The sequence below is a fragment of the Phocoena sinus genome, chromosome 1, assembly GCF_008692025.1.
Source record: "Phocoena sinus isolate mPhoSin1 chromosome 1, mPhoSin1.pri, whole genome shotgun sequence".
NCBI lineage: Eukaryota > Metazoa > Chordata > Mammalia > Artiodactyla > Phocoenidae > Phocoena > Phocoena sinus.
This window is the reverse complement of record NC_045763.1, coordinates 74,932,005-74,946,726: the sequence shown is the minus strand read 5'-3', so window position 1 is coordinate 74,946,726 and position 14,722 is coordinate 74,932,005. Positions and strand designations below refer to the sequence as shown.

The following is a 14,722-nucleotide window of genomic DNA, read 5'->3' as shown; positions in this document are numbered from 1 at the left end:
CTCCAGCTTGACTTGTCTGGAGTCCAGCACCTCCCCCCTTCCATAGCATGTGGGGGCTGGCAGGGGTCAGCAGGGAAAGAGGCATCTGCTGCCTTGGGTGTGTGCGGTATGTGTGCACACGTTCCTGAGTGTGTGTATCTTCCTGTGTTGTCTATTTGAAGATGACATTTGTACTCTGTCCCTCTTTGGAGAGTAGGGGTCTATGCTGTCTTTTTTTTGGTAACAAAGTTTAATTCTTAATTTGCTTATTTTCCAGGAGCTAAAACTGCAGATATCATGAGGTGATTCAGTGTACAATCACTGTCATAAGAAATGCCCTTGCATAGGCTTAACGAAAGAAAATAATCATCTTACACAAACACACACCCCCCAATTCACATGCTGAAGGCTGTTGTTACAAACCTCTAAGTAGGGCTTTTTGTGGGGGGCTGGCTAGGATAGTGAGAATTCTGCCCCCTCAAACACATGTACTTAATCACCCATTCAGCCTGCAAATTTTCCCAGCAGGATATGTAACTGGGTTTCTCCTGGTGGACTGGATTCATTCTTATTAATTGAACAAACATTTATAGAAAGCCTACTGAATCTGAAGCACCCACTTTAAGCCCTGAGAATTGCCATAAAACTCCCATTACACTATTTTTTCCTAGGGTATCTTTTTAAGCTACATCATTAAGTGTTCTTTTAGCTGTTTCAAAGTCTGCTAGTTCCATGGGAGAATCTGGAAGAGAGAGAGAAATTTTTTCACCAAAGGGATGAGGGCTGGTGTTATTTTTGTGACTTCCCCAGCTCCGAGAGGAGAGCTAGGCTCTGCATGTGCGGTACAGGCTGTTGATGTAGGTGTTATATGGAACCTCGATCTTCCAAACTGTTTCTCTGTGAGTCTCTGTGAACTACAAGCTTAGCCAAGCCTTGAAGTCGCTGGGATGGTTGAGTCACTAATTTAAACTAGTTGAACTAAGCAGAGAATCTCCCCAACACCCGCCCCCCCAACACACACACAATTAGAATTATAATTCATAATTCTTTAAGCATCAAATTTCTCCCAATCTGACACTAATTATAAAAATCCAACTCAAGCATAACCAAATAGAGGAACGGAAAATAGAGAAGAGGTTTCAAATAAGAGATACAGTCCTGTAGTGGTGAAAAAAGAAATCTATTGACATGGAGACTAGTAGGGGTAGGAGGAAGATTTTAGGAAGGGGATTGATAAAACTAAAGTCCTGGAGGAGAAGAGATTTAAGAGGTGTCAAGCAGGGCAGATGGAAGAAGTGAGATGGGGAAAGTGGGAGACTCAGGACAGAGATGGCCACTGACAAGAAGGCTGCTTGTGTCATTTTGATATCAAGACTAAGACACTCTTCAGTTATTCCAAAATAAAAGTTCTTGGCAAGCACAAGATTTTTAAAAATCATCTTGATCATCACCTCATTGTACAAAAACCCAGTTAACTTCCTTCCATCTGGGTGACATCATCTCTCCCCATCCAGAATTGCATACAGGGAGCTTTCAACCTGCCTCCATGAGCTAAATGGACTCTCAAAGGCAAATGATATTTAATTGATCTTCACTTTTTCTAGCACTTTACACATTTGAGGTTTTCTACTAGAATGATTTAATATAGTTTTAAAATATCCTCCTTTTAGCTATTTGTGTCCTTTTTGGAGGTGTTAAGTGTGGAAGCAATTACCCCCTTCATGACAGGATTTTTTTTTCTTGGCTCGGTAAAGCTTTGTGCTTTGTGACACCTGATGCGTAGGTAAGGAATCAGGCTTAGTTTCTATTAATTTGCAGTTTCTTAGAGACCTGAAGGGGTAGGATGTATGCTTCTCTGAGAGATAAACCACAATCTGTTAAGTGTGTAGGAGGACACTGAAAGTTAGAAAAGATTATGTTCTAGCAAAGTAAAATGTGAAAATCTTCCTTTTGCGTTACTCCATAACCATGGCAGAAAGGCAAAAAAGAGCTGATTAAGTGGTTTCATAGGAAGTAACCTAGAAAAGGACAGTCTTTTGGGTTGAATTACTTCTTGTTAGTCTAAACTGGAATCTTTTTAAGAGTGTGTGAAGCATCGTATTTTTAGTTGATGGGCCCATGAATTTGAAAGGCTCAGGTTCCTACCAGTGTTCAGAAAGCTGGGGCACCGCCAACAGAGAAGATAAAATAAGCTCCCAGATTTCATCCAGGGTGTCTGATGCGTGCCAAGAAAATGTATTTTTCAAATTCAAAGAGAATAGGTTTTTGTCATTGTTCATAGAATGATGAGCACACCAGAGTAGATGTTTTGCGTTCTGCCTAAACTGTGGCAGTAGTGAACTGTCTTTGAGAACGTGAGATGTTTTATTCCACGTGAAACTGAGGTCACAACACATTAGAAAATGCAACTGCTTTCTCCATTTTCAGATTCTAGCAAGAAAGTAGATCATTTCAAAGTTGCCTAGCAGACTGGCACTCCCCAAAGATCAATAAATCTCAGCACAGGGCTGGAGGTGGATAGGGATGGCATGTCAGAAGGAGTTTTCAGAACCCAATGAACCTTTGTGAAACATGGGAAGTATTTACAGGGAGTTGATGTCAATAAGAAAAGGTCAATTAGGGCAAAATCATAATAATAATTTTATAGAGCATTTCCTCCTGGACAGCCATTTTACTAAGTTACTAAGTCCTTTATGTGTATCATCTTAGACATCTATCATCTCTAGGAAATAGTTATGATTGTCATCTCCTGCAGATGAGAAAATTAAGGTAGAGAGAGGTTAAGTCATTCTATCAAGGAAATACTGCCCATAAATAGGGGAGGAGAGGCATGGAGAGTACTGAGGCTGAATTCAAGGAACCTGAGTCCCAAGACTGTGGACTCAAACATATGTAACCCTGCATCTGGAAATCCTTTTATGATTGAGACAACTGAGGATTCAAAGTCTGGTTGGCTCACATAGATGCTGGTGATGAAGGCCAGCTGTATAGGAAAAGCAGAAATAGATAAAGTTTGCCTTTGGTTTCCCTTGACTTCTCTTTATCCCCCTTCGAGGATTCCCACTACTTGTTCTAACCCCACTTCTGATTACAAATTCAAGTTTCATTTCTATAGGATTTTTTTTTTCTAGAAGGGATTACTGTTGGAAGTAAATTATGATATTAGTTTATAAAGGCTTAAGGAGTCACTCCTCTAAGGGGTCTTGGTATTTCAATTAAATTTTAAAATGATAAAATTTTTCAAGACACATGGGGTCATTTCTAAAAGTGATGCTTCAATCTTCATTTCAAACCAACGGGGATGATATTTTTCAACTGGGGGCTCTGTCTGAGCCCTGAATGCACATTGCGGAATGGCGGTGGCAACTTTCTTGTCTCTTGGAAAGTCCTCTTTTATTACAGAAATGGGAAGAGAGAGTTAAAGGAAGGAGGAAACATTTTGAGGATGGGGAGTGATCCAAAAAGGGGGAAGAAAAGCATGAAATCTCGTAATGGGGTGCTGAGTTCAAACTCCACCTCTGCCAGTGTCTAGCCATATGACTAGAACGCATGCTGGCGGTCAGGACCTTCTCATTCAGTGTTGATGCCCTCCCCTTCTCCCCCTGTCACACTGTCTGTGTGTGAGGGTTGAGGGGAGGGGGCAGATCAGGAAGGGAAATGGTAAAGATTGATGGAGGAGAACTGTCTAGAAGAAAAAGACACTAAGTTGTAAGGCTAAGTTGTTAAGGTGAGTCAATTTTACTGCACTCATTCATTCATTTAACGGATACTTATTGATCGCTTCTGCAATTCTCTTGGGTCTGAGACTTAAGCCTCACTTGGGTCAGCTGTACACTGTTAGAAATGCTGATTTTGCAGAATCGTGTCTTTTTTTTTTTTTTTTTTTGCGGTACGCGGGCCTCTCACTGTTGTGGCCTCTCCCGTTGCGGAGCACAGGCTCCGGACGCGCAGGCTCAGCGGCCATAGCTCACGGTCCCAGCCGCTCCGCGGCATGTGGGATCCTCCCGGACCGGGGCACGAACCCGTGTTCCCTGCATCGGCAGGCGGACTCTCAACCATTGCGCCACCAGGGAAGCCCCCAGAATCGTGTCTTGATAACACTTAGAATCTGATAAACCCAGCCAACCTAAGGCATGAAATCATTGCTGGTATCTTTCTCTTGATCCTGATTCAGATATAGCTTCCAATGAGAACTTCAGTATTTTCCAATCGAGAAAATACCATTTTCTCTCTTACCACATTATCCTAGAACACTGTGACCAGAACACCTTATTTTATCAGCACATATTTAATCAGCAAATCTACCACTAACTATGGCCACTGCTCTCTCTGGCAGGTACACACATGTGGTTGGGAAAATATCAAAATATAGTCATTATTTACCTACTTCTGAAAGTCCACAACTCCTGAGTTAACCACAGCAATAGAAATCACACAGGATGATGTAAACCATTGGATTATTAAGAGCTGCCCTGGATTTTAATTGAGGATTGTGGGTTACATTCTTATTCTTCAACTAAGACCATGTATAACATAGTGATGCCTGATACCTCCAGCTCTTGGCTTAAGATTCAACAGGTCAAAAAGCATAGATACTAGTCTGGACTAATTTCAAGACTGAAAAGAGGTGATCTAAGTCATTCTGCCTTGACTATGCTTTTGGGAGTTTGTACCCAAGTGCCCCCTGAGTGTCCTGGCCTCACCAGCCTGCACATACAAATAAGGCCATGGTGAAGTTAATTCCCGAATTTCCCTGACCTTGTTGCTCTCTCATTACAAAACTGTTGTACCTCTCCAGCCAAACTTTCCTACCTTCTCCCAGCCTGGAGGGCTGTCTCACACGTGCTCAGGGAGAAGTTTGCATCCACTGAGTACAACAGCTGCCTCACTGGCTCTGCCTAGCATTTGCTGTGCCAGTTGCCACTCCTCCTTGGGAAGAAGGCTGCTTTCCACAGACATTGTACCCTGGGCTTCCCAGCGTGTCACCTGGTGCCATGTGTTCTTCAGGCTTCACCAAACTGCTGGAACTACAGTGTGTTCCACATAGAAAAAGAAAGAGAGAATCTTCCCCTCACTAACTCGGTACCCTACCTGTCATCTGGGCCCTGACCTAGAACTGCCAGGCATAAGTAAACAGCTTTTTCAGATTGATTATGCCTCTCTCCCCTCCACCTCCCTGACGCACCTCATGAGGTAATATAGGGACGGCCGGAGAGCCATGTCATCTCCTCCATTGTTTTCAACTCTGCCCACCCCGCCCAGGTCCCCACAAGGCAACTTTGTGCCTTCTCAGTTCAGCCAAAAAACAAAGGCCTTTATGAGTATCCACATAGGCAATCTATACCTCATGGGTCACTGACCTCATCTTCCCAGTCTCTATTTAGGCTCATCCAGGCCCACGATGCTACCTATTCATGAAAATTTCTGGTGTTGCTGAGTTCATAAACACAAGGGAACTGAGGGGTCTGGTGGTGATTGGAGCCATCAGCAGTGTAGACAATCCACATGAGGACCACCCCCAGTAAAGGGTGTCACAAGAGCAGACAGAGGAGCTGCTTTTGAGTTTATTAACTCATTCCAGCATGACTGCCTGCTGCATGAGATGGAGCTCAAAATGTGGAAGGTAATTGGCCTAGAAGATACCTCTGCACATAGCTGAGAAAAAGATATTTGTTCCTGTGGGCTTCAACACAGCATGGACGTTTAGTCTCTGACCATAAGTTCTCCTAGGGCATGAGAAGGCAGGGAGTTGTGGAATTCAGAGAGAGGGAAAGGCACACCGTCTTCATCATGTGGACTTCAGAGGAGACAGGGAGAGAGAAAACACAGGCAGTGATGTAGCTCTTTGTACAAATGTAGTGTGCCACGTTTTAATGACCAGGATCCTCAGGGCTAGGCAGTAAGAAGGCACTGTTTTCTTTATGACCTCATCCCCTCTTACCTTTTGACGTAAAACAGGACCTCCAGTCATTAATTCTGGAATCAAAGACCTCAAAGTCTTGAAAACAACCCAGTCCGGATTTGAAGGATTCATCAGGGACCAGTTCACCACCCTCCCTGAGGTGAAGGACCGGTGCTTTGCCACCCAAGTGTACTGCAAGTGGCGCTACCACCAGGGCAGAGACGTGGACTTTGAGGCCACCTGGTATGAACGAGTGCTAGGGCCTGGCGCTGGTGGAGGTAGTGTCCGCCCTCTTTTCCAGGGGCCCAGAGTTCATGGAGTCTTCCATCTGAAAGGGAAACTCGGAAGCCATTCAATTCCGCCTCCCCATTGTAAGACATCCCTTCTGATGGATAACAGGAAGAATACTGGTCTTACTTTGAGTTAGTAAATCTGCACTATTAGCTAAGATGCTATTAGCTATGATGACCTTGAGCAGACCACCTGATTTCCCTGATCCTCTGTTTTTTAATTGACTAAATCAGTAGTACTCAAACATGATTGTGTACCAGAATCACCTGGAGGGCTTATTAAACTGCAGATCACTGAGCCCAACCCCAAAGGTTCTAATTCTATGGCCCGGAATGGGCCTGAGAACGTGCATTTCTAACAAACTCCCAGGTGATGCTCATGTTGCTGGACCAAAGGCCACACTTTAAGAAACACGGGATCAAATGAGGATAATGGCCTTGTTACTTCATGGCAGATGCAGAGAGGGCTAAACCAGGCTGACCGACTTGTCCCAGTTTGTCAAGGACTTTCCTGATTTTAACACTGAAGGTCCTATGTCCTAGGAAACCCCTTGAAGCGGCCACCCTAGGCTAAACTCAAAATGAGATGAAGTTACAGAAGCATTTTATAAATGATAAATGCTTTAGCATTGTAAGGTATGACTCTTATTTTAACATCCTCAACAAGCAGTGATTAGGCCTCTGAATCCCAGTTTGCTTTTTGAGCAGGTATCTCATTCCTTTGCTGAAGCTCTAATTGTTAGAAACTTCTACCCTGTGATAAGCTGGAATCTGCCCCCTGGTAGCTTCCTCCCACGGGCAGAGTGTTACTCTGCTCCTTTTATTATGTGATAGGTTGGAAATGCTTGAAGAGAACCTCACCTCAATCTTTTTTTCTCCTTTTTTCAAGTGTTCCCCATGGGCAGCAGTCTGATGTATTTATGTTGAAAAGAGCACGAAATTGAGCCAGTCGGGGTACAAGCTGGGCCTCCCACTAAGGAGGGGGACTGAGTAGATCATTTACCTTTTAGCTCAGATTCCTCATCTCTAAACTGGAGATAATAATAGTACCTGCCTCAGGTATATTGAGAGAATTTAATGAAGTAATTACATAAAATACTTAGCACACAGCCTGACACGGCAACACCCCTGAAAATGCAGCAATTCAAGCAACGGGCCAAGCCAAGCAGATTAGAATACTAGGAAGTCCTCTTCAAAAATTCTTCCAGCATGGAGGGAAACTTACCCTGGAAGGCCCACTGGGCCCTGGTGCCAGATTATGAAGATAACCTAGTTAGGCTCAATAGATTTATTGACTTGTGTGTGTGTGCGTAGGGAAATGGGAAGTTAGGGTGTTTTTTTTTTTTTTTCTTTTTGGCATTATAGGATATTAATCCTCTCTAAAACCAGCAATAAAATTGTTTTCGGGGAGACAGAGAGGGTACCGCTTCTTAGCTTCATAATACATTCCCCAAAGACCACCCTGTGAGGGCCCTCAGTTCTCTTTTCTGTGTTTTAGGGACACTGTTAGGGACGTTGTCCTGAAGAAATTTGCTGGACCCTATGACAAAGGCGAGTACTCGCCCTCTATCCAGAAGACCCTCTATGACATCCAGGTGCTCTCCCTGAACCAGGTTCCTGAGGTAGGTTTTGTCACTTGCCATTCCGAGGACTGAGAGAACTTGTGTCTCCTGTCAGCTCTGAGAAAGAGAGTTAAAATAAGAAAGTGGAAGACACATGAAAAATGACATCTGTTGTTGCTCAAAAGCTTGTTATAGAAAGTGAGAAGAGAATAAAAAAATGTAAAAATCTGTCTGACCTGAAAACACAGGCCACTGCTGTAGTTTTTTAGTTTTGTTGAAAATTCTGAGTCTCTTCAACCTGCTACAATTTAGGACACTCAAATGCCCTGAAGGAGGGGTAATTATCCCAAGGGTCTATGTTTCAGGAGAGCCAGAGAATGAAGGATAAATGCAGAGAGATTTCATCCATCCATCCATTCGATATTATTGAATGGTTATTATGTCTCTGTCAGCACTTGAGGAAATCAGAGATAAATTAAACATCCTCCCTACCCTCAAAGAGTTCATCATTAAGTGAAAGAAGAAAATAATTAAACTTACAGTTCAATAGAGAATAGAATATTATGGAAATTCAGAGGAAGTCACCTAACTCCAGTGTAGGGGATAGTGCAAGCCAGGCTTTCTGGAGGAAGAGGTATTTGAGCTGAGTCTTAAGGGACAGGTAGGGGTTATCTGAGTTCATACTCAAGGGTGAGGGAGCAGGTAGGGATGGAGACAGGAGTCAGCATGGAACAGTCATTTACTGCTGAGGCTGTGCCACAAGTGAAGCTCCAGGAGCGAAAGTCTTTCCACGTGCCTAGAGATGAGTTGGGAAGCAGACTGGGAAGCCCTTTGTGGGCTTCTCTGTAGAGTCTGTATTTTACCCTGAAAACTCTTGGGAGCCACTGAGGGATCTAAGCAAGGTGTGGCGCTACCAGATTTGCACTCTAGAAAGACCACTCTGAAAGACATGTGATAGATTAAAGGGATGGTGGGCCATAGACAAGGAGACCTGTTGGGAGGCTGTTGCAGAAAACTGGCAATGAGGATGTGAACTAAGGCCATGATGGGATGGAGAGGAACAGTGCCATCCTTAGACCTGGGCACAAGGGACTCCTGCCACGGCCCACACTCCCCCTCCAAGCCCTCCTCTAGCTATGCCTCTCTCCGCTGGATGAGGAGTTGGTGGGACCAAGGCAACAAACACTTCAGGAGCCCGTGCTTCCCCTTCTAGACCATTCTCTGGATGTTTACATCCCAGAATGTCCTGCCCAAATAACCCTGAGACTACTCCCAGAACCTGTGCAAGCCTGTTCCCCAGATCTATCCCCTAGAGTGCAGGTCATGCCATCAGTGTACCCTTAAGCCCGAGAGTGAGAAAAGGGGCAGATGTTTGCTAGAGGTATGAATGGGCCTTGACATGCAAGCTGGGGTAACCACCCACATGAGTCCAAGAGAGAAGATGGGACGGCCAGGGCTGAGGGCTGGCTCTTCCCATGATGCCAGGTCCTGGCATGATGCTGCAAGGAATCAGAGAATTTTAAATTCGATACTGACCTTGCAGATTGCGATGAAGGAATATTTGTCAAGTTAGAGGGACAGAATATATTTCACTTGAAAGTATTTTAGCTTGATTCATAACATTTAAATCTTTAAACATTTGGTATGGGGATGTCCAATTATACTCTTACTCCAGGGCCTGCAAATGTTAGGGACAAGCCTGGAGAGGAGGGAATGGATGGAGAGGGAATTTAAGAGGTTGACGAGCCAGCACCAGGAGGCCAGTTGGATGCTGCACATGTCCCGGGTTTCTGACCCAAACGGATTTCATACATAGAGAGAAGAGTGGGTCCATCATTTAATAATAGTACTAGCAGGAGAGAACTGTGTCAAGCAGTAGGGGAACATCAGAGGAACATCTCAGAGACAGGTAGAATCTGAGTAATGAGCTAGTGGGTAGTTGTGGGGAAGGAGTAACAGAGACAGATTCACAGTTTCCCCATGTAATGCATATTGTTGTGGATTTCAGATAGAAGCTATGGAAATCAGCCTGCCAAATATTCACTACTTTACTATAGACATGTCCCAAATGGGACTGATCAACAGGGAAGAGGTAAGAGAACTTCAAACATATTTAAAGCACGTTTCCCCCCACCCAGTCTTTACCCCTCTTTACCCCTCTTTATAAACTTGGGATGATACTATCCCCTGTCACAACTCCTAACAGCTCTTGCTTTTGGAATATTTATAGTTGCCACTGTTTAGAGCCCTCTTAGACTCTGGCCTTTCACTATCTGAGGCTGGAGCATGCTAGAAGTGGATGAATACTTATAAAGGAAGGTTGGAAGTTGCAGAGAGCAAAAGACAAAGAAAGAACGGTGTGCCCAAGGAAATAGCTTTGAGATCTACTTCTCTGAAAATTGCCACAGAAGGTCACAGCTCCATTATTCTTCTATCATGAAGCAATGAGGAGGAAAAAAAGATTCTATTTTCATTTTCTTCTATCATCTTTAACTTTTAAGTATTCAATTTAAGTGGAATACAATATGCACACAAAAAAATGAAGATATTTGTGTTCGTAGTTGCAATTACAGCAGGCAAGATGAGGAAGTTCATTTTTTGAAAGGAAACCTTGCCTTGAAAAAAGCACTTACCCTGACTTGTTTTCAGCCATGCAAAAACAAGTCAGTGTGTCTGACTAGCCAGCCTGAAGTCCCAACAGGTAGCCTGCTGTGGTCAGTCCTGGGAGATCAGAACTGTCCCTTCCCCAGCTGGACCACTCTCAGAATGGCAGGTTTTCTCTATTTGATCCATCTTCCCATGGGCTTCTAGAATGCTAAAAAAACACCATTCTATTGGCTGCTTTTAGTGTGTAGGGGGAGTGAGATAGGAAGGGACTGTCTATTACCATGGCCCTGCTGCTCATATCCTTTGGTGGATAAAGGCCAATGAAGGGAGTCCAAAAGGTCCTACATTCTGGGCCTGCTGATCCAGGGGCCTTATTAGTCACAGCCCCCCTGGCCAGGTACCTTGTTTCTGTTCTGCAAATTATGTTGATGGCTCCATCGGGCTCTGTACCATTACAGCTGGAGCTGGAGGCTGGGGAGCAGTGCTGGGTACCTAAGGTCATGCTCGGGTGCCAGGTGTAGCTGGTATAGGGCCCTGAGTTAAAGAGGAGTGCAATCTTGATCCCACTTGCTGTCCACTCAGCTGAAGGAGAGGCAGCACTATTTACTTCAGAGGAAGGAGAGGATGTAGATTCCCAGAATGCTGTTAATTAGAATGTAAAGACTTTTTTGACTGATTACTTTTTTTTTTTTTACCACTATACATTTCCAGAACTTTTTTTTTTTCTTGTGTTGGGTCTTCATTGCTGCACATGGGCTTTCTCTAGTTGCGGTGAGCGGGCTTCTCATTGCAGTGGCTTCTCTTGTTGCTGAGCACGGGCTCTAGGCACGCCGGCTTCAGTAGTTGCAGCACGGGACCCCAGAGCACGTGGGCTTCAGTAGTTGTGGTGCGCGGGCCCAGTAGTTGTGACTCGCGGGCTCTAGAGAGCAGGCTCAGTAGTTGTGGCGCACGGGTTTTGTCGCTCCGTAGCATGTGGGATCTTCCCAGACCAGGGCTCGAACCCGTGTCCCCTGCTTTGGCAGGTGGATTCCCAGGGAAGTCCCGACTGATTACTTTCTAAAGGGCAGGAAAGGGACCTGGCCATGTTCAACAAAGGTGAAACCAATGGGCCCCAAACAGAGAAAGGGTCAGGCATCATGACTAGAGCAGTGCTTAGCTCAGGAGCCCCGATGGAGAGAGGAGGGTCTCCCAGAGCCCCCTGATGCCTCGGGCCTGCAGTGATCCTAGCTCGAAGGTGTGCCAGCAGACTGAGGCCACAGTGTCTTTTGCTCAAGAAGTAAGACACGAAGCTTCCTCTGGAGACCTGGAGGCAGGAAGGCCCGAGTCCCTTTGGGCCAGGGCTCCGCATAAAGGCACCTGAGTGGCTGAACAAGCTGTCCCCACGTCTGTGTCTACTCTCTGGGGATGGCCGGAGCCACTCTCGGGCCCTCACTCGGCAGGTGTGTACATAGTGAGGGCAACATATGAGAAGCCCTCAGTGAGTTAGGACACACTGAGAACAGCAGAGAAGTGACAAATGACAGGGTGAGAAGACAGAAGACCTGTAAATGCACAGCTGTCTGGAGCCATTTAGCATTGCGCTAAGAGCCCTGAGGACTTCAAATGTTCCTGAGGGCACGGCAGTATTTAGCATTGACAATGATTGGCGTTCAGAGCGAGTCATCAAGCAAAGGCCATATTATGTTCACCACACTCTGTTTAAAAAGCAGGGAAATGTAATGAATTTGAGAAACATTTATATCCTGATGATTAAAATTTTTCAAACAACTCTTTAATTTTCTGGAAAATCGCCTCATGTCTCAACTATTGCCAGAAAAGTAAGGTATTACCTTGCTTGAAGTAACTACTGTAGGGCCTATACAGTTTCCTGCTTAGCAAGTTGTTTTTTGTTGTTGATTTCATATTGATTTGTAGAAAAAAGGGTAGGTCTGTTTTAATGCCTCTGAATTTACCATGTGGTTTTTCTACAGGTCTTGCTACCATTAGACAATCCATATGGCAGAATTACTGGTACAGTCAAGAGGAAGCTGACTTCAAAGCTGTAACATTGTGGCCACCAGTGGGAGTCCATTCTCAGTTGAGGCATTCCTTAAGCCACTTGTGATGCTGGAAATCATAGCGTGTAGCCCTGCAAAATTTCAACCTAGTATGTTGATTTATAGCGTTCATTTCGTGCCTACATGAAAGAATTCTTCTATACCTAGCTCAGCAAGGTGTTTCAGAATTAGTAATTATAACATGCTTTGTGGACACGGTTTACTTCACAAATGCTGAGCAGTATTAGAATAATCATAAATCAGTATTTCAGTGGTCTTGTTCCTTCCTGTCTTAGAGAAGCTTTAAAATCCATTCATTAAGAAGACAATCATGGATCAATGGAGGTGTGACACCAGTTAATTCTGTGCACAAATTTAAGAAGTCGGCATTGTTTTCATCCTACTGATGCTAAAACTTGCTCCTTGGTAATGCCGAAAATGTAATGATAATGTCATATTTTGAAAAATATCACCATTGTGACTTCAATTAGACTAAATACTTAAGTTCTTAAGAATGCTCTAGCATATGTATCACTGGGACTATATTTCCACTCTAAAAGTACTTTTGTAATCTTAATGTATTGCTTTTATGACTTTTACAACCCTTAAAGAATATTTAGTATACACTGAGGCACTGAAAAAAGTGTAAATGGTTTGTCTTTGAATAATGCATCACTTTGGCACAAAGAGCCACATTTAATAAGTGGTAAGTCAATACCCAGGTGGTTGAATATACATATAGAAAGACTAGAGACTATATTTATGAAAACATCAGCAATCATGATTTCTGGATGGTGGGATTATGAGTGATTTTTATTTTTTTTGTCATGTGATTTTCTGAATCTTCCAGATATGAACAATTTATTAATTTTATAATCAGGGAAATAAATTTAACTGATGATTTAAAGATGTATGCAGATCTGAGTGGTGGTTATCTTTGTATCAGTTATCGAACACTACTGTTGTATATATACCATAAAGCTTCATAAACTATAATTTTAGCAATCATGACAAAACCTTGTGCACATGAACATTCTAGATAAACTACCTCCATTTAAAAATCTCTATTTATTTAAACTTTTTGTCTCCATTTTTTTTTTTTTTTTTTTGCGGTACGCGGACCTCTCACTGTTGTGGCCTCTCCCGTTGCGGAGCACAGGCTCCGGATGCGCAGGCTCAGCGGCCATGGCTCATGGGTCCAGCCGCTCCACAGCACATGAGATCCTCCCTGACCGGGGCACGAACCCGTGTCCCCTGCATCGGCAGGCGGACTCTCAACCACTGCACCACCAGGGAAGCCCTTTGTCTTCATTTTTAATAAATATTTACCTAAGAGTATTTAGTATTATTTGATAATTCTGCATTCACATTTATGATACTGCTACTTAAGGCGGTATGGTGCCGTGTTTGATTGCACAAACTCATTTAAATCCTGGCTCCATCTCTTACTAGTTCTGTGACAAGATTCCTCATCTGTAAAATGGATATGAAAATAGAACCTACCTCATAGGTTTTTTTGAGGATTAAATGAATTAATGTTTGTAAAGAGCAATGGTAGTATTTATGCCTGACACATAGAAATTTCTGTGTTTGTTAAATGAAAAATCCTGCCTTCTTTTCATTTGTTGTTAGACCTACATGGAAAGTCATCACTGGACTTTATGGATGAGGTGAGAGATGGGAGGTCTGAGAGCAGCAAACCGTAGAAGGTGCCACAGGCCATTCTCGAGCTGCTGCCTACTTGCAAAGAACATGAGATAAGAAGGATGAAGTAATGTGATAAGGAATGTTTTGTGCTATATTGACTACTCATGTTACAAAATGTGCTTCTACATCATGTAACTTGCATGGCCAAATGGCTAGTACATTTTATTCCTCTGCTGATTTGATAATTCTCTGCAAAGAGGAATTTAGACTCTAACACGATTTTTCCTAAAAGAAAAACAAAAAAAGAAAAAACTTAATTAGGCCCTTTTTACTCGACATGTTTTGGTCATATAAATTTTAGAAACACTGTATTTGTTTCAGAGAAGAAGAGCAGAATTCTTAGAAATTGTGGCTTATTTTATACATATATGCATTTTGCTTCTCCTGAGTTCTTAAAACATTTATTGTAATGAGTTGCAAATGAGCTATTGGAAATTATATCCTAGGTGTGTGGCAGGAAAGCCTGTAGTCTGTGAAAATTTCAAGGACCAGGTTATTGTTTTGTGAAGGATGTTGTATGGTCAGGCCACTCAGGATGGCTGTTCTCTTGCTCTCTGTGCGTCCACTGCTCTACCAGTCCCTGCTTCACTCACATGACTATCCAATCCTCTGAATCATAAGGCTTAATCAGTAACTGCC

The 14,722-nt window shown here is 43.4% G+C and overlaps 1 protein-coding gene across 1 annotated transcript in view; it reads left to right on the top strand.

Annotated features, from left to right (window-relative positions):
* LOC116759011 (uricase) overlaps positions 1 to 13,260 on the top strand; it is a 35,631-nt gene extending 22,371 nt beyond the window's left edge. Inside the window, exons 5-8 of the mRNA XM_032642219.1 lie at positions 5,938 to 6,124; positions 7,670 to 7,793; positions 9,742 to 9,825; positions 12,311 to 13,260. Of these exons, the coding sequence (XP_032498110.1) occupies positions 5,938 to 6,124; positions 7,670 to 7,793; positions 9,742 to 9,825; positions 12,311 to 12,385 (470 nt within the window). The 3' untranslated portion in view covers positions 12,386 to 13,260. The remainder of the gene's footprint in view (positions 1 to 5,937; positions 6,125 to 7,669; positions 7,794 to 9,741; positions 9,826 to 12,310) is intronic.
* The last annotated feature ends 1,462 nt before the right edge of the window (positions 13,261 to 14,722 follow it).